General features: G+C 43.3%; 2 protein-coding genes across 2 annotated transcripts; both read left to right on the forward strand.

Annotated features, from left to right (window-relative positions):
• The first annotated feature begins 413 nt into the window (after positions 1-413).
• On the forward strand, positions 414-10,051 carry LOC108666859 (contactin-5-like). The gene is made up of 9 exons (XM_018153797.2): positions 414-592; positions 1,051-1,199; positions 4,326-4,562; positions 4,951-5,030; positions 5,421-5,583; positions 7,671-7,868; positions 8,478-8,689; positions 8,981-9,141; positions 9,754-10,051. Exons 1-9 carry the CDS (start codon positions 414-416, stop codon positions 10,049-10,051), a joined length of 1,677 nt encoding a protein of 558 aa, XP_018009286.2.
• A 6,899-nt stretch (positions 10,052-16,950) lies between these two features.
• Positions 16,951-20,643, forward strand: LOC125178313. The gene is made up of 5 exons (XM_047881788.1): positions 16,951-16,996; positions 17,518-17,616; positions 18,506-18,655; positions 19,408-19,633; positions 20,559-20,643. The coding sequence occupies exons 1-5, from the start codon at positions 16,990-16,992 to the stop codon at positions 20,641-20,643; spliced, it is 567 nt and encodes a 188-aa protein (XP_047737744.1). The 5' UTR covers positions 16,951-16,989.
• Positions 20,644-21,774: the final 1,131 nt, after the last annotated feature.

A 21,774-nucleotide genomic window follows, 5' to 3' on the forward strand; every position in this document is an offset into this window, starting at 1 on the left:
GGGCGGGAGCCTCAGCGCCTCCCTCAACCTTAGAGTTAATGGTGTGTGGGTGCAGCAATAATTCCAGCCTCTTTATACGGAACAATAAATAATATAATAACATCTGATGTGAGCCTTGTGAGTAATAACATATCTGACCAACATATTAACAATAACATATCTGACCAACATATCAACAATAACATATCTGACCAACATATCAACAATAACATATCTGCCCAAAATATCAACAATAGCATGTATGCCCAAAATACCAACAATAACATGTCTGTCCAACATACCAACAATAACATGTCTGCCCAACATACCAACAATAACATGTCTGCCCAACATACCAACAATAACATGTATGCCCAACATACCAACAATAACATACCAACAATAACATGTCTGCCCAACATACCAACAATAACATGTATGCCCACCACGTCACAGCTCCGCCGCAGTTCGACACGTCACCACCGTCTCGCGTGACGTCACGTCGCGGGGCCAGCGTCACGCTGACGTGCGCCGTCACGGGCGACCCTCCCCTGACGGTGGGGTGGGCGCTCCCCCCCTCCTCCCCCCGGGCACACCAGCTCCCCCATCTCAGGTGCCTTGTGAATAGATATTTATAATTCATTTTTATGCATTTATAAATAAACTTTATATAGTATCAGGCGACGTGTAGTATTACAACTTGCGTATTGTAACGTGTGTATGAGTAAATAAAGCACTGTTCCATTATTAACGTCCCATATTTATTTCAGCGACATATATGTCATTATATTTTTATTAAGGAGTATCTTTTAAACAAATATATCAAATTAGCACATAAATGGAAGTATATTTATTTCTACATTTATGAAAAAATGTCACATTGTCCATCTATTGTCAATAAATTCCTCAATGCTTAAGAATATCCTCAGAAGTTACCAGCAAAGAGAATTTTTCTATAGATTTATCAACCGGACGTAATTATTCATTTCGTATCCTAGTGCAGTGCCATAATGATTTTGTTAAAATAGTTTACATATAATTAATCTGTACACGTGCCCGGGTTGGGGGCAGCTCGGTGCGGGAGGTGGGGGGGCGCGGGGGGCAGGTGCAGGCGACGCTGCGGTTGCCGCTCGTCGCGCTCGACGACGCCGGCGACTACGCGTGTAACGCGCGTAATGCGCACGGCGACCGCACCTTCCTCGTCACGCTCATCGTCGCCGGTATGTCGTTATTGATCGTTACATATATTATTATAGCATAGTTGTACGCTAGTTCATTTGCATTATTATTTTGGACGTAGAATATTATTACGCTGAATATTGACCAACTAATTTAAACTAATGCAATGGATGCGCTACGATAGACTAAAAATCTTACTTCTCTTTATATTTGGACCAGTTTTGTAGCATTAACTTTTAAGTCGTTACTTATTAATTATTGTATTCGTGTGATTTGTATATATTCAGTTAGTTACATAATTAGAGTTTACCATAGTTCCATAGCTATAATAGTTCACCATGGAACAATGATCCGCTTACGCTTGATATTCCTCTCAACAAGCACCCTGCTGTGATCCTTGCCTTGTCAAATATTCTGCTGATACTAAATACCTAATACCTGATTATGAACACAACTGGACACTAGCAAACGGGGACACCAGCCAACCGCTGGCCGATCCACTTGCTTCCCAAAGCTCCCGGTTTCCTTATAAATCTGTCCTCGGCCGACAGCTGAGGGTTTTTATCTGTCATGTTTTATCATAAATATGTCCTTGTTCTCCTGACAGCTGAGGGTTTTTATCTGTCATGTTTTATCAGAGACCAAAACCAGGCTATTCAATATTCAACAATACTACGAAAACGTTTTCACTAATCTAAGGCAATATCCCTGCGCATTTGACTTGGTTCGTTTTATCTACCACGAGGAATCCTATATAGGTATGCGTGGTATACCGATTCAAGGAGAATGGATAGCAGAACGAACGCTCATCTTAAAATAGCATAAAAGTCGCACGCTTCACGAACAATGTCAAGTTTTTATTATAACCCGAAAATAGTTGTAATACCGAAAATAGTTGTAATACAAATTTGAAATAAGTTATCCCAATGTCCACAGTTCCAAAATAAGTCGCTGGAATATTATTTAAAATTTTAGACTAATATCATATTTATCACACTATCATGCCGCGGCTGACAACGCTCTGGATCACGCGTCTAATGCACACTCAGATGCTTTTTTAGAGCCTCTGGATCTCGGACGGACTAGACTGGCTCCTGTCACTTTTTCACTCGCCATGTTCAACTTAACCCCACTTCTAAATGAGATGACAATTTAATTTTTTTCACGCCTACATAGGTACATACTCTCCACTGATCGGTAAACCCGGAATTTATGCTTCTGCTTCCTCGTTGTAGAAATTTTTCGCCAAAATTTATGTTAAAATGACCATGTTTGCTCGTGGAGTATGAATCTTGAAAACTAACATTTCCGATGAGAGCGTTGTGGAAGGTATGAGGAAACTCGGACGTCGTAAATTAATTAAGGCTGGTAGTCAGAATGCAGCGAAGTCGAGAGCAAGTTTTTCGCGACCATCGTGTGAAATCCTTGATCTGCCCGGAGCTCGGCCAATCGCTACCCTCGAGCTTGTACTCTTTGTAATATGATATCCTAGCCAGACACTTTTCCGCGGCAACTGGTCGCTTTCAGGCGGCCGAGGAATGGCCAGCGGTCGGCTAAAACTAATTGGACTAGGCCGACCACTGGAAACGTATTATTTACAAAGTTTACATATTTCTTGTTCCTAGTCACCGTTTATAAACAAATAGCTGGCTAAGCATGGAATAATCCATATCGCCATCTCATTTACGAGTGGAGTAAAGTTCAGCCTAATTTGTGAAGAAACTCATAGGGAAGAGCCGAGCCTGTTCGGAGCCTCGCGGTTCTCAATCAGAGCCTTAAGGTTTGTATTCAAAGCCGCCCGAACTCCACAGCGAGCTTGCTCGAGTTTGCTGCCGAGCCGCGTGAGGGTTGGTTATCTTACGTCTGATAATGGAAGTGGACAACTGCGTTTAAATATCGACAATCATAATATTAGATGAGGAGATAAATGTGGTGGTGAACGAACGACAGGGTGAGCCTTCTAATTGGGGACAGCAGGAGGCCATGTTTGAGGCCGTGGTATAGGAGGCCATGTTTGAGGCCGTGGTATAGGAGGCCATGTTTGAGGCCGTGTTATAGGAGGCCATGTTTGAGGCCGTGGTATAGGAGGCCATGTTTGAGGCCGTGTTATAGGAGGCCATGTATGAGGCCGTGGTACAGAAGGCCATGTTTGAGGCCGTATTATAGAAGGCCATGATCGAGGCCGTATTATAGAAGGCCATGTTTGAGGCCGTGTTATTGGAGGCCATGTTTGAGGCCGTGTTATAGAAGGCCATGTTTGAAGTCGATGCATAGCTGCCAGCTGTGTGCAGCTCAAATGTGCCTGATCAATAATCAGCGATATAATATATAATTTGATAAACTATATTTTGATTTTAATACTAATGAAGTAAGTTCAATCAGCAATATGATTAATTCAGATGTAAATAAACAATAATTTAAGTCACAACCAAATCTTTCATTTGTAATTCTTCTATATGGATAGGGTAACATGGGGCAGCGAGCCCACTGCGGGTCATGGGCCCATAGCGGGTTTCTCGCTAAGTATGGCAGATATTGGTCCGTGTTCTCTACCGCCGGTCGACAGTTTCACTGGGATGAAGTGTACGGATTTACGTTTTGCTAANATTGGCGGTAGTTGCTCATCTAAAATATTATTAAGTAAATTATTTTCATTTAATGGAAGCCAGGGATCGTCAATTAGGAAAAATGAAGTCAAACGTACGAGCTGTATCATTCAAACGTAACAATATGGAGTATCTGCCGCTAATAGGATTGAAATGCTTCACTTCCATGGGAATTTCCGTCTTCACGCTCTTTACGAATGTTGAGCACAGTTCATTAATTAAATGAACGACTCTGTCCGTTCCATGTTTATGAAGTTTCACTGAAATGTATAAAATGCATCCGCTAACTTTAATTCTATTTACAGCATCTGTGAGCATGCGCATGTTATTAGTATCTTAAATCTAACAAAAGATTTTATCAGGATCTTCAACAGTTTCTTCTGTTCCTGCAACAATTACTGGCAAATCAAGGGTGGCTCACCCCCAGCCACCTCAACTCCAATTTTAAAATGAGATCACAGACCCGGAGGGAGAGGAAGCATCTTTCCGAACTCTGAGGCGTACATGCATCTTAGAATGGATCAGGCTAACGAACAAACGATTTCCCTTGTTTCCAAACAGTTCCACTCTCTGTCAGTCCATTCGCGATGGGGGAAGTGAAAGAAGGGGACCGAGTGCAAGCGATGTGCTCTATCAGAAGAGGTGATCCACCCTTCACAGTCACGTGGTGGAAAGATGGAAGATCACTGAACAAGTTTCGCCGACGTCGTCAAAATAATGATATTCAGGAAGACGTTGGATACGAGGACATGGGCCAATCATCTGGAATCGATGAGGGTGTATCTTCGAAACTCGACGGTTACGACTTATTCCTAGAAACCCATAAAATGAGTACATCTTTTCGACAAAACATGGCTTTGGCTGCTCCACGTATGCCGGAAATTGAACTCTCTCGCAATTCAACTTTTCGATTGAAACCACAAGTCGGAGAGCCTCGGACTCCACATTCTCGACTGATGTCTAAAGTTGAAATACCTTGGACTTTATCTTCCCGAACGATGCCAGAAGTTGAAGCACTTCATACTTCATCTTATCGAATGATGCCAAAAGTTGAAGCACTTCATACTTCATCTTATCGAATGATGCCAAAAGTTGAAGCACTTCATACTTCATCTTACTCGAATGATGCCAAAAGTTGAAGTACGCCAAATTGATGAGTTTTCATCCCTGCTGATTATATCAAAAGCTGTGGAGCTGCACTCGGGCAACTACACCTGCCGGGTCAGCAATGAGGTGCAGACGGCCTTCTTCACCGCTGAACTCCGTGTGAGAGGTACACGAGGTTACCGTGTGTATGAGGAAGTAGGGTTAAGAGACCAGCTCCGTGTGAGAAGTACACGAGGTTCCCGTGTGTGTGAGGGAGGGGGGTTATGAGACCAGCTCCGTGTGAGAGGTACACGAGGTTCCCGTGTGTGTGAGGAAGTAGGGTTAAGAGACCAGCTCATTGTGAGAGGTATACGAGGTTCCCGTGTGTGTGAGGGAGGGGGTTAAGAGACCAGCTCCGTGTGAGAGGTATACGAGGTACCCGTGTGTGTGAGGGAGGGGGTTAAGAGACCAGCTCCGTGTGAGAGGTACAGGAGGTTCCCGTGTGTGTGAGGGAGGGGGTTAAGAGACCAGCTCCGTGTGAGAGGTATACGAGGTTCCCGTGTGTGTGAGGGAGGGAGTTTTAGAGAGGTGCGGGAGGTGGGGGGGCGCGGGGGGCAGGTGCAGGCGACGCTGCGGTTGCCGCTCGTCGCGCTCGACGACGCCGGCGACTACGCGTGTAACGCGCGTAATGCGCACGGCGACCGCACCTTCCTCGTCACGCTCATCGTCGCCGGTATGTCGTTATTGATCGTTACATATATTATTATAGCATAGTTGTACGCTAGTTCATTTGCATTATTATTTTGGACGTAGAATATTATTACGCTGAATATTGACCAACTAATTTAAACTAATGCAATGGATGCGCTACGATAGACTAAAAATCTTACTTCTCTTTATATTTGGACCAGTTTTGTAGCATTAACTTTTAAGTCGTTACTTATTAATTATTGTATTCGTGTGATTTGTATATATTCAGTTAGTTACATAATTAGAGTTTACCATAGTTCCATAGCTATAATAGTTCACCATGGAACAATGATCCGCTTACGCTTGATATTCCTCTCAACAAGCACCCTGCTGTGATCCTTGCCTTGTCAAATATTCTGCTGATACTAAATACCTAATACCTGATTATGAACACAACTGGACACTAGCAAACGGGGACACCAGCCAACCGCTGGCCGATCCACTTGCTTCCCAAAGCTCCCGGTTTCCTTATAAATCTGTCCTCGGCCGAGAGCTGAGGTTTTTTATCTGTCTTGTTTTATCATAAATCTGTCCTCGTCCTCCTGACAGCTGAGGGTTTTTGACAGGCTGATACAAGGCTATTCAATGATCAACAATAACAAGAAAACTTTTTCACTAATCTACGGCAATTTCACTGCGTATTTGGCTTGGTTAGTTTTGTCTACCACGAGGAATCCGATTTAGGAATGCGTGGTATACCGATTAGTGGAGAATGGATATAGTATAACGGACGCTCATATTAAAATAACATAAAAGTGGCACGCTTCACGAACAATGTCAAGTTTTTATTGCAACCCGAAAATAGTTTGAATACAAATTTGAAATATGTTATCTCAATGTTCAGAGTTCACAAATAAGTCTCTGGAATATTACTTAAAATTTCAGACTACTATCTTATTTCCGAATGGAGTTATTTAGGAAAATTTAGTTAAGGAATTCCATAGGAAATAATTCGGCCCGTGTGGCAGCTGGCGGCGGTGATGCGCACGCTCTTGATCACGCGCCTAATGCACACTCAGGTGCATTTTTGGAGCCGCTTGATCTCGGATGTGCTTGGCTGGCTCCTATGTTATTTTTTCACTCACGAGGTTCACCTTAACTTCACTTCTGAATGAGATAACAATAGCTGATTTTGTTTCATGCCTACATATAGGTATTAATCTACGATCTGTGCATAGTGACTAAAAATCTATAAACTATGAATTAAAACAGTTATGATGAATAAAAATTTTGTACGTTAAGGTTTTTGAATTATTGTGCGACGTGTTGTATTGATTTTACTATTTATTCTCGACTGATCGGTAAACCCGGAATTTCTGCTTCTGCTTCCTCGTTATAGATATTTTTCTCCAAAAATTATGTTAAAATGTCCATGTTTACACGTGGAGTAAGAATCTTGAAAACTAACATTTATGATGAGAGCGTTGTGGAAAGTATGAGGCGACATAAATTACGCCGTAAATTACTTAAGGCTGGTGGTCAGAGTGCGGCGAAGTCTGAAGGCGAGGTATCGCGACCACGATGTGGAACCTTCGTTCTCTTGTCAGATCGGCAAGTAGCTACCCACGAGGGTTCCTGCAATCTCTGACGAGGGAAAAGACCTGAACGAGATGGGAGTAGATAGAGCTGGCCAGCTGTCGGCTGAATCCAATTAGATCTAGCCGACCTCGGCCCCATGAAAACCACCCTTTGCTAGAAAATTTGTGTAACGGCAGATTTCACCTTACAAAGCCTACACGCTCGAGAGTAGGAACTTGTCAATCTTAGGATCCTGCAAGGATTTCACACCGTGGTCCTCGCAATAGACGATCCTGCTCTCAGACTCAGAGCACTCTGACGACGCGCCGTAATGCTTTAGGAGTGCAAGGGTGACGTTCCGTCTTTTGCTTAGGCCGTGCCTAAGTCGAGGCGCCTACATTTAATAAATAAGACCAAAGAGAAAATGTTAAAAAATATGTACAAGCTTGCCACTAATATAAATATATATAAGTGGTATATATATGAGTGCTTTTTGTTTGCGTTAAGCGCCAAGTCGACATAATACTACGAATGATTTCTGACGTCACACAGATGTTCCACCCGCTCCCCACGGATTACGAATCACGGCCCGTGGGTCCCGTGACGTCACGGTTGCCTGGTTTGGGGATTCAGGGTCCCCAGCACAAGGCAGTACACCATCAGGTTATACACCAGCAGGGACCACTGCACCTGGAGGCTCAGATCAGATCACCAGCACCAGGTTCACAGTGCACATCATACCCCAGACAGGTGGGTGCCACCTTGTTTCTTACTGATCAATTTCCATGCATTTATGATCATTCAGTAAATGATTCAGTCAACTAAAGCGCGGAATCAATGGTTAACACACGCTGGCCATTCATTGCCGATTGGTAGCCGTCGAGGGTGGTGCTTTCAGCATGGTTTTGAATGGTTCCTCAAAACATACTCTGGGTAAGAAATTGGGTGGATCTTGAGGCCTTATTAGAACAGCGCCAACGCTACGCTTCAACTACGGCACTGTTCATCCTGTTTTCATTATTCATCATATCATTTCTAACTAACAAAATTACAATAATTAAATTCTCAGAAAAGTTCCAAATAAAATAGATTGATAGTTACACTCCACGTGCTCAGGCCCCTCTACGCCACGCATCATGCCGGAATTATCTTATTAAGCGTCATTGTATTCCAACTATAATGAGGTATTATTGGGCTACTTCTTACTATAATGAGGCAATTATATTCCCCACGCTTCATACTATAATAAGGTGATTATCGGCCCTCTCGCTTCCTACCGTAACGAGGTAATATATGAGTCTCTTGCTTCATGCTATATTAAGGTAATTACGGGCCTCTCATTAATCTCACTTCCCGCAGACGCTTGGGACGATGAGGCCTTGAACTCTGCGTTGAATGGCGGGGCGCTGCAGCCCTCAGGTGGGCCAGGGATGCCCTCAGGTGGGTTCAGCGTTGAGGTGGTGGGCACCAACACCGCCCACCTCACCCACCTGCAGCCCGCCCACAACTACCTGCTCAGGGTGACAGCAATCAACGACGTCGGGTCGTCTCCGCCGTCAGAAGCGCTGCAGGTTTGACGTGAATTCGTTTACTTTTTTCTCTGCATCAGCAACATAGAAAAATGAACATTTTTTCGGTTTTCAACTTTAAATTAAGTTTTGAAAATTTTGCTGTGTATGCTTTAAAACGTTCCAGAACATTTAGGACAAATATTTAAATAGAATTGTCACGCCCGCAATATTATCGCGCTGATTAATTTACTTCACAGCTCTAGGTAGGGATAAATTTATCCATTGTTCTTTTTTTTTTATTTTTGCACGCAATGGCAATTCCTCTGGCAATTTTGTTATTTTCATTTTAAGACAACTAGGCCATCTATTCTGTCCACTCCCCTGGTCAATCGCATTATTAGGAAATTCTTCGCCCTTGGGCAGGTGAGGACGCTGGGGGAGGCCCCGGGGGCGGCCCCTCAAGAGGTGCGGACCACCCCCACCTCCCCCACCCGCGTCCTGNCTGACGTGTGGTGTGTGGGCTGACGTGTGGTGTGTGGGCTGACGTGTGGTGTGTGGGCTGACGTGTGGTGTGTGGGCTGACGTGTGGTGTGTGGGCTGACGTGTGGTGTGTGGGCTGACGTGTGGTGTGTGGGCTGACGTGTGGTGTGTGGGCTGACGTGTGGTGTGTGGGCTGACGTGTGGTGTGTGGGCTGACGTGTGGTGTGTGGGCTGACGTGTGGTGTGTGGGCTGACGTGTGGTGTGTGGGCTGACGTGTGGTGTGTGGGCTGACGTGTGGTGTGTGGGCTGACGTGTGGTGTGTGGGCTGACGTGTGGTGTGTGGGCTGACGTGTGGTGTGTGGGCTGACGTGTGGTGTGTGGGCTGACGTGTGGTGTGTGGGCTGACGTGTGGTGTGTGGGCTGACGTGTGGTGTGTGGACTGACGTGTGGTGTGTGGACTGACGTGTGGTGTGTGGGCTGACGTGTGGTGTGTGGACTGACGTGTGGTGTGTGGACTGACGTGTGGTGTGTGGGCTGACGTGTGGTGTGTGGGCTGACGTGTGGTGTGTGGACTGACGTGTGGTGCGCGACGTTTCTTCACTATACGTTGTCATTATTATCTAACGTGACGTTTCTTCCCAAGCTCGTCCCTTGCAACGGAGTCCCGCTACGTTGTCGTGAACAGGCCTTCAACTGCCGACTTCCCCAGGGGTTCAGAACCTTTTGGGGATGCCATTGAGCCTCCAAGGCTGGACCTGGGGAGGCCAGGGGTAGTTGGGCACACATACGGGGCCAGCGTAGAGGGCCTTGAGGCCTACACGACGTACGACGTCAGGCTGCAGGCCTACAACGCCCAGGGCTTCGGGCCTCTCTCACCCGCCGTCCGCGTTACCACCGCAGAAGAACGTAAATGTTATCTATTAATGGCGCAATTTATATAAGAATGAGCATCATCCTTTCAACTATGTGATGATCAATTAACGATATTATATATAATGTAAGATAATACAAAAAAAAAATTTTCGCTGAAATGAAGAGCAATCAGTTCATGTTTTGAAATGTATTCATCATCAGCTTAGAATGTCTTAAGATGAAGACATCGATGATGGTTCCTTATTTTCGTTAGTTACTTTCATTTTAATAAAATACTTGGCATCATTTCTCAGAAAAACTGCCCCCCTCAGCCCTCTGTACTCCTCTCATAAATATTTCCCCGCCATAGCCCCTCAGACAGCTCCAGGTAGCGTCTCCTGCAGCGCCGCCCAGGCGTCGTCCTCGGCACTCACTGTCCGCTGGGCGCCTTTGAAGGAAGCCGGTGGACGAATCAACAATCACACGCGCGCTACTGTAATGACAAACAATAAAAAAACATTCCTACTCACAATACCTGAAGCGTAATGAACTCTCATGACATTCATGTCACCCAATTCTCTCAACATTCATCATGAATATAACTGTTGAATGAGGAGTTTATTCCAGATGTACATCTAGGACACAAGTTATTCTTCCTTCTCCGCTGAATGTTCTGCAGTTAGCCTTCTCTTTCCTGTACTCAATGTCGGCTGACCTCTTGTCAGCTTAGACTTCATGTCGGCTCATGTCTTGCGTTAGTCCAGACTTCGTGTCAGCCCATACCTCGTATCAGCTCATATCTTGAGTCAGCCAAGACCATGTGTCAGCCAGGACCTCGTATCTCTCTTGTGTCAGCAGATATGCAGGAGGCGCAGGTGGGGCCGTCAGAGCTGCAGCTGACAGTGAGGGGCCTGACACCCGCCAGCAACTACAGCGTCAGCGTGGCCGCTGTGTCAGCTGCTGGCCAGGGCCGCTGGGCCGCCGGCACCGTCTGCAGCACCGGCGCTGGCCGTGCGTAAACAGCCATAACCTCTCATCTCATTCTTCATGATATAAATTAAAACATGCGTATTAAATGTAATTTTCTTGGAAGTGACTAACCAGATAGGGTTCCAAAGTAATAAATTTATAATTAGTTTCCATACTAATACATTTCTTGCGCATATAAATCTATGCACACCGGCGCTCGCGCGAACGAAGGTCCGAAGAGAACATGAGGCAGAGGCCATACTTGAGCAAGGCCATATGTTGCTGCGATTTATAATTGGGTTTGGATGGGTTTAAATATCGAAGTTTCTTCTGTTACCATGCAAATGACGCTTATTTGAGTCTTTGATTTTTCTGACGTCATGAATTTCAAACGCCAGTTCAATTACTTAAAGTTATAATCACAAAAAACTCGGACTTGATTTTTTTCATCTGCAGGCACCAATTACTTCTCAATTTACTCTACATTTCGACTGTTTGGCTCCAGAAGTTTAGTTCTGTATCAGCTATGTTGCTGGCAGCTTATCTTTGAAAGTTAATAAAAATTCTGTAGCAGGCAAATTATATGATAATTAAAATCATGGCCTGCCAAATAAATGTTTAGTTACGTTGCTTGTTAATATTAACCCCGCTTTATAGGAGACCGATGAATTATCACATATCGAGCATGCATTTGTTTGTTGATACATTTGATTGCTCAACAGCGGCAAAAATATATTCATACATTTATATACGGTCAAGACTTGATTATTTATGTGAAAATAAACATTGTTTCGCTCACTCTAAATTCATCAAAGTTCGAATTTACACTTTTTAGGAACTTTATTTAAAATATTCTTACCTGCAATTGAAAGGTGAAAGTTTCCCATAATCCTCTTGTCTTCACCAGCAGTTCCCGGTCCCCCGTCGAGGTTTGGGGCGCAGCAGGCGGGTGGGCAGGCTATCTTGGTGTCCTGGCTCCCCCCTTCACCCAGGATGGGGGACATCCTACACTACACCCTCTACCACCGCCTCACTCATCGTTCCCAACCGCCAACAAGACTCACCTTGCACACCTCAAGGCTCTCATCCACCCACACTCTCACCCACACCCTCAGCCCACTCGAGCCTGGCACCCATGAGGTGTGGATGACGGTTCAGTCACCCATGGGGGAAGGGCCCGCGTCACCCTCCCTCAGAGTGCTGCTTCACCCAGATGCGCGTAAGTCCAACGTAAGCGAATTTATGAGACATTTTTTTATGTAATCCTTCAATAATGTTTCTAATTTAATCCGTTTTATAGATATATTGTCTCTACCTTGTAAACTCCACAACTTCATGAAGGCCTCGGAAGTAGCAGTTAAAATCAAAGATACTCTAAAATTTGAGGCCCAGTCCAGTTTCCAGAAAGCCACGCGGACTTGAATTTGACTTGAATATTTCCAAGCGGACTTGAATTTGAAACACTAAAATTTAAAGCCCAAACAAGTTCTCAGAGAGCCACGCAGAATTGGCAACGCTGAACACCGAACAAAATGTATTTAATTTCATATATACATCGCCGCCTCAAATTCGGCTTGACGGTTTAGGGTATGACTTAGCTAAATGCGTGGTGCTTTTTTGCAAATGAAACCGTTTTTCTAGTGCGGTCGAAATTAATTTTATTGCATTGTTTTGGTTTGCAAATAGTGTTAAGATTGGTTATTGATACTTGACAAGAAGTTGAAGCTTTATATCATTTGATAATGAAAAATAAATGATTGCATCTTGACATTGATCTTGACCTACAAGTTGAAGCTTACGGGCATTCTTTTACCCACTGCATTATTTCTCTTAAGCGATCATTAATCACCGTCACTAATTTATCACCCATAACACAGCCCGCTGGAATGAATTGTGTTCAATTAATACTAATCTGGAGGTAAAATAAAAATTTGGCAACAAACGCCTTACGCCAATGTGAACGAAAAAAAAATTATCAACAAATGAAGTTCGTTAAGCAGCACAGTGTGTTAACAAATAAAGTTTTTAATGGAATGGTGTCTTCATAAATAAAGTTTATTCACAAATGTAGTTTACTAAACCAATAAAATATTTGTTAAAAAAAGGTTAGTTAAAAAATAACGTTTGTTAAAAAAAACGTCTGTTAAAAAATAACGTTTGTTAAAAAAACGTTTGTTAAAAAATATGTTTATTAACAAATAATGCTTGTTAACAAATAATGCTTGTTAAAAAAACAAAGTTTGTTAAGATTATAGTTAACGCAAAGCCCTTGCCCCGCCAGCCCGGCGCTGGAGCGTGGCGTCGTTCGGCCAGCGGGTGGCGGTGCAGCACCGCGACGACGTGAGCCTGCAGTGCCTGCTGGTGTCAGCGGGACAGCCTGCCACTGACAGGGCCAAGACCCTGCCTTCCTGGGCCTACGCTGGGCGTCCTCTGGCCCTGGGCGGCAGGTAAGAGGATACGTGATCACCACTTAACAGGCTGGGTGGCAGGTAAGAGGATACTTGATCACCACTTAACAGGCTGGGTGGCAGGTAAGAGGATACGTGATCACCACTTAACAGGCTGGGCGGCAGGTAAGAGGATACGTGATCACCACTTAACAGGCTGGGCGGCAGGTAAGAGGATACTTGATCACCACTTAACAGTTAGCCTGGGCGGCAGGTAAGAGGATACGAGATCACCACTTAACAGGCTGGGCGGCAGGTAAGAGGATACGAGATCACCACTTAACAGGCTGGGCGGCAGGTAAGAGGATACGTGATCACCACTTAGCCTGGGCGGCAGGTAAGAAGATACGTGATCACCACTTAACAGGCTGGGCGGCAGGTAAGAGGATACGAGATCACCACTTAGCCTGGGCGGCAGGTATTTCAAGGAACCGAAATATAGTTCTATTTTCTCGTGGCTTTAGAATAATTAAACATTTATTTTACTTTATAAAGTTGTAGAGAAAATTTTAAATAATTTAAACTAACCTCAGGTTTGCCATGACCGGGGACGGCACATTGGTCATACGTCAGGCTGCGCCTCATGACTCTGGCAACTACACGTGTGACGGCAGCGACGCCACTAGCGCCACCTACTCCCTGCTGGTCCAGAGTCTGTCCAATGATCACCACTTAACAGGCTGGGCGGCAGGTAAGAGGATACGTGATCACCACTTAACAGGCTGGGTGACAAGTAAAAGGATACGTGATTACCCCTTAAGAGGATACGTGATCACCACTTAACAGGTTGGGCGGCAGGTAAGAGGATACGAGATTGTCATAACCTCGTGAGAACATTTTTTACGTAGAAATATCCATTTCCTCGTTAAAACCTCAAGGCTAAACTTCTTCCTCTGTAATTTAATATTTTTAATTTTTTCATCTTTATTATGCATCACAAATATACAATGCTATCTGAATAATCTACCTTTGTGACAAAACAGCGAAACCAGCCAGTACAAATTGGCAGAGATAAATTGATATTAAGTCTTTACCTAAAATTGGAATTAACCGAGAAGTATCTTGACAGTCAAACCTCTGAGAGTTTTCGTCAACTCTTTATTCAACTTTTTATTTTATTTTCGCCCACATTTTACTTCTTTACAACGAATGCTATCGTTAGCTTACAAAAAGGAAGAAAAATTTACTGCACATGGGAAGTGAAGCTAAAATATTTCCAGTGAATTGCCACTTACGTTTATTCTCCTGTTTTCAATATCATCGTACGTCAGGCAACCTTTCGTTCTCGAGCTCCAAGCTCGAGAACGAATGATTCCAAGGAACCTAAATATCATTCAATTTTATTGTGGCTTTAGGAAAAGTATTCATTATTTTATTTTATAAAGTTTTTGGGAATAATTTAAATAATTTGAGCTAACATCAGGTTTGCCATGACCGGGGACGGCACTTTGGTCATACGTCAGGCAGCGCCTCATGACTCTGGCAACTACACGTGATGAATAATCAGTGAGCATTTTTTCATTCTTTCCGTAGTTGTTTATAATCAATGTATCATACGCAAATGAGCACCTGCCTATTAGTTTTAACTTTTTTGCCTCGTTAAGCAAATCTGTGTTGAATTCCCCTATAACGTGCCATTAGATAATTCATTCTGAGCATACGTAGAATTTGCCTTTATTTTCACTGATGTGCGTTCATTTAAATTTGTCTAGAAGGCTCATTGGAATGGCATGCCATTGTTTTGTATCTCGACCCAATTCATTTTCAACAAAAAAAAGAATACCTCTGCTTACATTGGATAATTTGTTGGTTTCAATACACGAACTCATCATAATCATGATTCAAAATTTGAAGTTTGTTGGCTCTCAAAGTGGCATCAGCGGAATATTGTTCCAATAGTTGTCCGTTGTCGCTCGTAATAGGGGAAACTGTTAGGAATGAAAAGTTCAAACAAAATAGACGCTAGCATTACTTGAGTTGTCAAGTTTCAAGTGGGTATTAGAACTCTTAGACCAGAGCAACAGTTTCTTGGTTTTGCTGAGGACATGCAGCTGGAAGTACCAAAAATGTTAACATTGAGCTTCTTTGATGGAAACAAATGAAATTAAGATATTCCTACCAACAGACTTCTATGAAACGTTAGGAAATATATGACAAGATTGTTTACATCTGCAATATTTTGGTCTTTCTTACGCTAGAGGGAGATGGGCCAAATAGGGGAGAGTGGGGGAGGACAGTGGCACAACCTCAAGTTCGATGCCCCACAACGGTCTTTCAAAATTGGGGATCTTCGGTGTGGAGCCACGTATCAGGTCCGTGGGGCTATAGTCCCCCGCTGGGGGATGATGCTGTCTTGGGGTACTAGGTCAGTGGGGCTGTAGTCTCCCGCTGGGCATGATGCTGTGTTTGGGTAACAGGTTAGGGGGAAGGCTGCATACCTCCGCTTTGGGGGTGATGGGTATTACTTTAGATTAAGTGCATCCAAAAAGGGTGTTTTTTGTTTAATTATATGTTTTTTGGGGCGTAGATTACGAATCTGAAATCCATTTTTGGCGGTCGGCATCGGAAAACCGATTTTTATATATGCTGATTTTTATATATTTTCTAAGGTAAAATGCAAGTTAAATGTTGGCCCCAATATCCGTGGATTTATAGCGTTTTTAACTTAGCCTCGGTGACCCATATACTCTAGCAACCACGACATTGCAGGCAACCACGACATTGCAACCACGGTTAGGTTAGGTTAGGTTAGGTTTTTTCGCCGACTTTGCCGATTTTTGCCCGATTTTTTTTGATGAATTAGAGCCTCGGAGAAAAAAAATCGGTTTTCCGCTGCCGACCGCCAAAAACGGACTTCAGATTCTTTATCTACACCCCAAAAAACGTATAATTAAAAAACCACCCTTTTTTGGATGCGCTTAATCTAAAGTATTACCGGGTGATGCTGAGGGGAATACTGGGTGAGTGGTGCTGTAGTCTTCCTCTAGGGGGAATACAATATCTTCAAGTTTTTAGGGGCATGGTAGCGCAGGATTTCTTCACACGAACAAAATATAACAGTTAGCCCGGTAGCCATCCTTTGCGTTGCAATTTTGTAGAAAACGAAGTTCATCTGGGGGTGACACTGCTAATAATGAACGAATCGTATATAGGAATCAGCATATTACTGTTAGAACAATATTAATGACATAATGACAATAGATAGCAGCGTGGCCCAGTGATCACAGTTCACGTACCAATATTGGAGCAGTGAGGTGCAGGTTCGATCCCAGTTATGTGCGAGTTTCTGGTCACTATCGGCAAAGAGGCCGGACGGTTAAGCAAAGCAGAATTGGAGCATTGAGTTCTGGGTTCGAGACCGCAACAAGTTGTGTAGAATAGGCGACAGGTCTACGGCTCAATAAACGATGAAACAGCTATCTATTGTCATACCGGCCGCCAGGTCTAACCGTCTACGTAACGGCCCGTAACAGATGACAATAGCTGTTGTGTCACGTCAGGTCTACGTAACGGCCCGTAATGTGGTGGGGGTCTCTCCCTCCTCCGCCCCCCTCACCATCCCTACCCGAGGACGCCCCCCACAACCTCCACCCGCCCCCCAGGTGGCAGCGATGAACGGTCAGTATTCAACGATTCATTACTATCTATGTATTATGAATATACATGCCTAATATTCGGGGAATTTTAAATTATTGACCAACCATTGTAATTGTATTGAAATATATGAATGAAAATAAATAATACCAATTAAGGTTCATAAGCAGTGTGATATTTTGGTTCAAAATAACCTATGATTGCATTAAGGCGAAGATTATATTACGAGTAGAAATTCCTGATAATTTTGTGCATGGCAGGCCTATCAGACCGCCTCTACACCTTTTAGGCCTATTATTTCTTTCGTATAGCGAAGCAAACGCTTAGTAGTTGTGGCGACAGGCTATCCTTGCATCAGGATATGGAAATACTGCCTAGAAATATTATAAATAAGTGTATAAATATTATAAATTTGTGTATAAAAATTATAAATATGTGTATAACTATTATAGATATGTGTATAAATACTAAAAATATGCCTTTCATTTTATTTGTGTATTAATATTATAAATATGCTATTTGATTAAAGCGCCCCCCCTTCACAGGGAGCTCCGTGGTCGCCTACTTCGGCCGCTGGGGGGACGGTGGGTGCACCATCACCCACTTCACCCTCGACCTCCTGCACACCCACGCCTGGACCACGGGTGAGGGGGCGGGGAGAGGGGGCAGGGTGAGGGGGCGGGGTGAGGGAGACAGCATTCACCCAAATCGTATTGAATTTTGGTAGAATTTGAAATCAAAAAACAAAGAACGCGTTGAAACTTTTATTGTGGTTCCGCAAAGAGAATTGGTTCGCAAAACGAAGCCAGAAGGAAACGAGAAGCACGAAGCGCGATGAGGAGCTCGTGCACTGTAGTAGAATGTAAAATAGGTTCGCACATAAGTAAAAGTTCGAAAGTTGGAAGTCTAGAACACAATATTCAATTTCAGTTCAATTCCTCCACTTCTCACCAATTTCTCCACTTCTCACCATATATTGCCGGTGGCAACAGAACGTATAAGCAAGATTAGAAAGAAAATAGTGAAAACAGTAATAGGAGTGTTCGCTCGTACTTAAAGAGAGTTAAGCGCATGCAAGCATGCAAGTTAATTCACAGCACTAGGCATGTGACATAATCGGTTAACACCGAAGCTCCAAGGAGCCAATGACCCTATACGGGTTCAAAGCACTGGCGTAAAGCCGGTAAAGCAAGATCTTAAACGAGCGAAACACAGAAGTTCTAACATGCATTAAATTGAACAAAATAAAATGAAAACACACTCGGACAAACTCAAATTAAGGTATAGATAAGCAAGAGTTAACAAAATTGGTAATACTGTTTGAGCAAGAGGTCTTTTCTCGGGTAAGATTAAAGCAATAGTAATTAAGATAGAGCTAACGAGAGTCGACTTTGCCCTAACACGAGACAAACGATAAGCGTATAAACGTTAACAAATTAATTAGACAATAAATTTTAACAATCGCTAAGAATTTCACTAAATTTAAATGCATAATTATATTATAGATTATAATTATCTATTCATAACCCACAGTGGGGAGCAGCCTGGCCCCCCAGGAGGTGTACACCATCACGGCCCCCCACGCTCGCTCCCTGTCTGGGGGAGACGTGGTCCCCCAGAGCGTCGCCCTCAGAGTCACCGCTCACAACACGGCGGGGGCCTCACCCATCGCTGTCATCGTGGGTGAGTCAATAATACAATACAATTAATATATAATAAATAATCAAATTAATATATAATAATTAATAATAATAACTCGCACCCGGATATTTTTTGGCACAAGCAAAGCCATGCTGAAGTGTCGCCTTCGACAGCCACCAAGCGCTGCAATAAAAAGGTACAACAAAAAAAAAAATAATAAAAAGAGCTACGCAAGGCGCGAAATAATTTAATTCTCTCACCTCATGGCAACAACTGCCATCACTATGTTGGCTGCCATTCCTTAGTTTAGATTTTTGAGGTGCGACGACATTAATATTTTTCGGCAATTGATTGGCAGTTTTAATACAGTTACACTCCGGCAACTCGGTAAGCAAGACTTGCCGCTATACTCGCCAGCTAACATTCATCGTTGCTGCTCCTACAGATTATCGGAAAAAATGTAATAGTGGCGAACTCTCAGCGTACGAATTGTGCAATATTACACAAAATGTGCAATATGACATAGAATGTGCAATATGAATGCACGAAATGTGTAATATTAGTGAACGAAACCTAGAAGCCTTCTCACGGTGCTCTGGATTTCACTGAATATGCACTTGGGAATTAATCTATATAATTATAAATTAATAATTATAATGTATTAAATAATCAATATGTAATAGTGATTCATTACGATGCCATTTATAGTGTAGAATATTTATGTGTATTATCGATTTAATTTTAATTGTTAATTTAATTCTTGTTGTTAAATAAAAACTCTTCATTACCCACAGATGCTGGGGGTTGCCGGGTGTTGCCGCGGGGGTTAGGGGGGATGTTGTCACACTCCCCATCCTCCTCACCCCCCTCCGTCTTCCCCTCCCTCCCCTCAGCACTCGCTGCCCTCGCCGCCCTCCTGCTGCTGGTAGCTGCGGCTACCCTCGTCACTACCCTCGTCACTACCCTCGTCACTACCCTCGGCACTACCCTCGTCACTACTATCGTCATTACCCTACCCTCGTCACTACCCTCGGCACTACCCTCATCACGACTCTCATCACGACCCTCGTCACTACCCTCGCCATTATCCTCGTCGCTACCCTCGCCACTACCCTCGCCACAACCCGTCTTTTCTTACCTCTCCATTACGCCCTCACCCTCGTCGCTACTTTCATTATTATCCTCGTCACTACCCTCATTACTTCCCTGTTCACTACCTTCATCATTACCATCGTCGCCTACCTTCAGCACTACTTTCATAACTACCCTCATCACTACCTCATATCTACTTTCATCACAACCCTCGTAAATACCCTCGTCACTACCATCATAACTATCCTCATAACTACCTTCGTTCATACTCTCATCACTACCATCAGTAATAACTCTTCACAAGGCTCTTTGCTCGAAAAAAAAAAACAATCAGGAAAGAGTTGTGCTCACTAAAATCAACTTAGCAATTCAATTATAAGTTTAATGTAGATTGTAACCACTGGCATTCTGGTTGAGGCGAGTGTCACATCATTAAAAATTGCCTCGTGCCTTGAGATTTGGGATTAATAGAAAATATTAATAAATGTTGTAGAATTGAAAATTCGAATAAATGTAAGATAAAAACTGCAAGCAACAGCAGACGGCATACGATGCTAAGAATGCGTGCATGATTGGAAGCCGAAATTATGCAAAATTTAACAAAATCTGCAATTTTCCGAGATACAATAAATCTACGAACAGGCAATAAAAGGTACGATAACTACTGTATAACACCGCACATAGGAGATAATAAAAGGTACGACAGCCATGACGCAGCAAACAATATGAATATAAAACAAAAGGTACAAAAACTATAACCCCGCAAACAGTAGATTATAAAATGTACGACAACTTTAACCCCGCAAACAGTAGATTATAAAATGTACGACAACTATAACCCCCCGAAAAACAGGCACCGCGAGCTCAACGGCGGCAGCGGACGCTCAGAAGGCGCGTCTGGCAGCAGAGAGCTCCAGCCTGTATGCACCTTCGCGTAATTCTTCAGCGCTCTCAAAAATTCCAGGTACAAAAAACATAAAAGGTTATCAAATGAGTTTTAATTGAAGTTTACCAAAACATCGAAAAATTCCCTTGCTCCGAATAATATGGGTTTTTTAATTTCTCGGCGAGGTGCAATCACTCTAGGCCAAAATACGCCAGACAATGCCTGCACGAATAGCACTGGAGAGACAGCGGGGATCGAGAGTGTAACTGAGCCGTGCTCTATAATTGCAGAGAACGCTTCGGACATTTATCCGTACGCAACGTTCCGGATGGGCGTGGCGGGGAGTGACGATGAGGGCACAGCGAGCTACCAGACATACTAACAAAACTCGCTTAGGAATTCGTTTAACTTAAGTACACTTTGCGGGCTTAGTGCTCGTAGCGGCCAATTTTTCGTCTGTGATTGGTGGGTTCAGTTTGAGAAGTAGTAAGTGATTGGCTGACTGAGTTACGAACTTGGAACTATTTCCGATAGTGCGGCCTCTAATAATGAGTGCTTTTCATGTCAATTTCAAGCAAAACCAGTTGCAGGCCAAGCCAGTTAGCTGCGAGACATAGCGCTATTCAACGCAAAAAATTAAAATCTACAGCTTTCAAACTCAAAGATAATTAGCGGTATTCTGTACATTTTACTTACCTCGTGGTTGTAAACCGGGGTTTCGCACAAAAGTGAGATTTTGTTCGATTTTTCTAGCTCAAATTTCAGTAAGTGATTATAAATTTATTCTTGGGATTCGGTGAGACTCTCCGTTTCTTCATTCTAAACTGAAGTTAAGCGGCATGCAATTGTCTTAATATGTTGGTAAAATTTCCCTTATTGTAATTTCAGTGCAGATTTTACAACTTTTAGAGAGATTTTAAAAACTTATGCCAGATCGAAATGAATTCTTTTACCACATACTAAAAAAGTTTTCCCCGTATGTATAAAGATACCAATGCCCTTGAACTACAATTTATTTTTAACACATCTTTTGGTTCTGATGTTGATATATTGCAACATTTACAGCAATTTTTTTTATTTGTAGCACTGAGTCGAACCAGCAACTAGACAGCACCCTCGAGAGTCATGCTGTGCTGCATGCTCCTGAGCAGCACGCTTATCAGCACCACAAGCAGCAACAAAC

The sequence above is a fragment of the Hyalella azteca genome, unplaced genomic scaffold (genome assembly GCF_000764305.2).
Source record: "Hyalella azteca isolate HAZT.00-mixed unplaced genomic scaffold, Hazt_2.0.2 contig8835, whole genome shotgun sequence".
In the NCBI taxonomy this organism is placed as follows: domain Eukaryota; kingdom Metazoa; phylum Arthropoda; class Malacostraca; order Amphipoda; family Hyalellidae; genus Hyalella; species Hyalella azteca.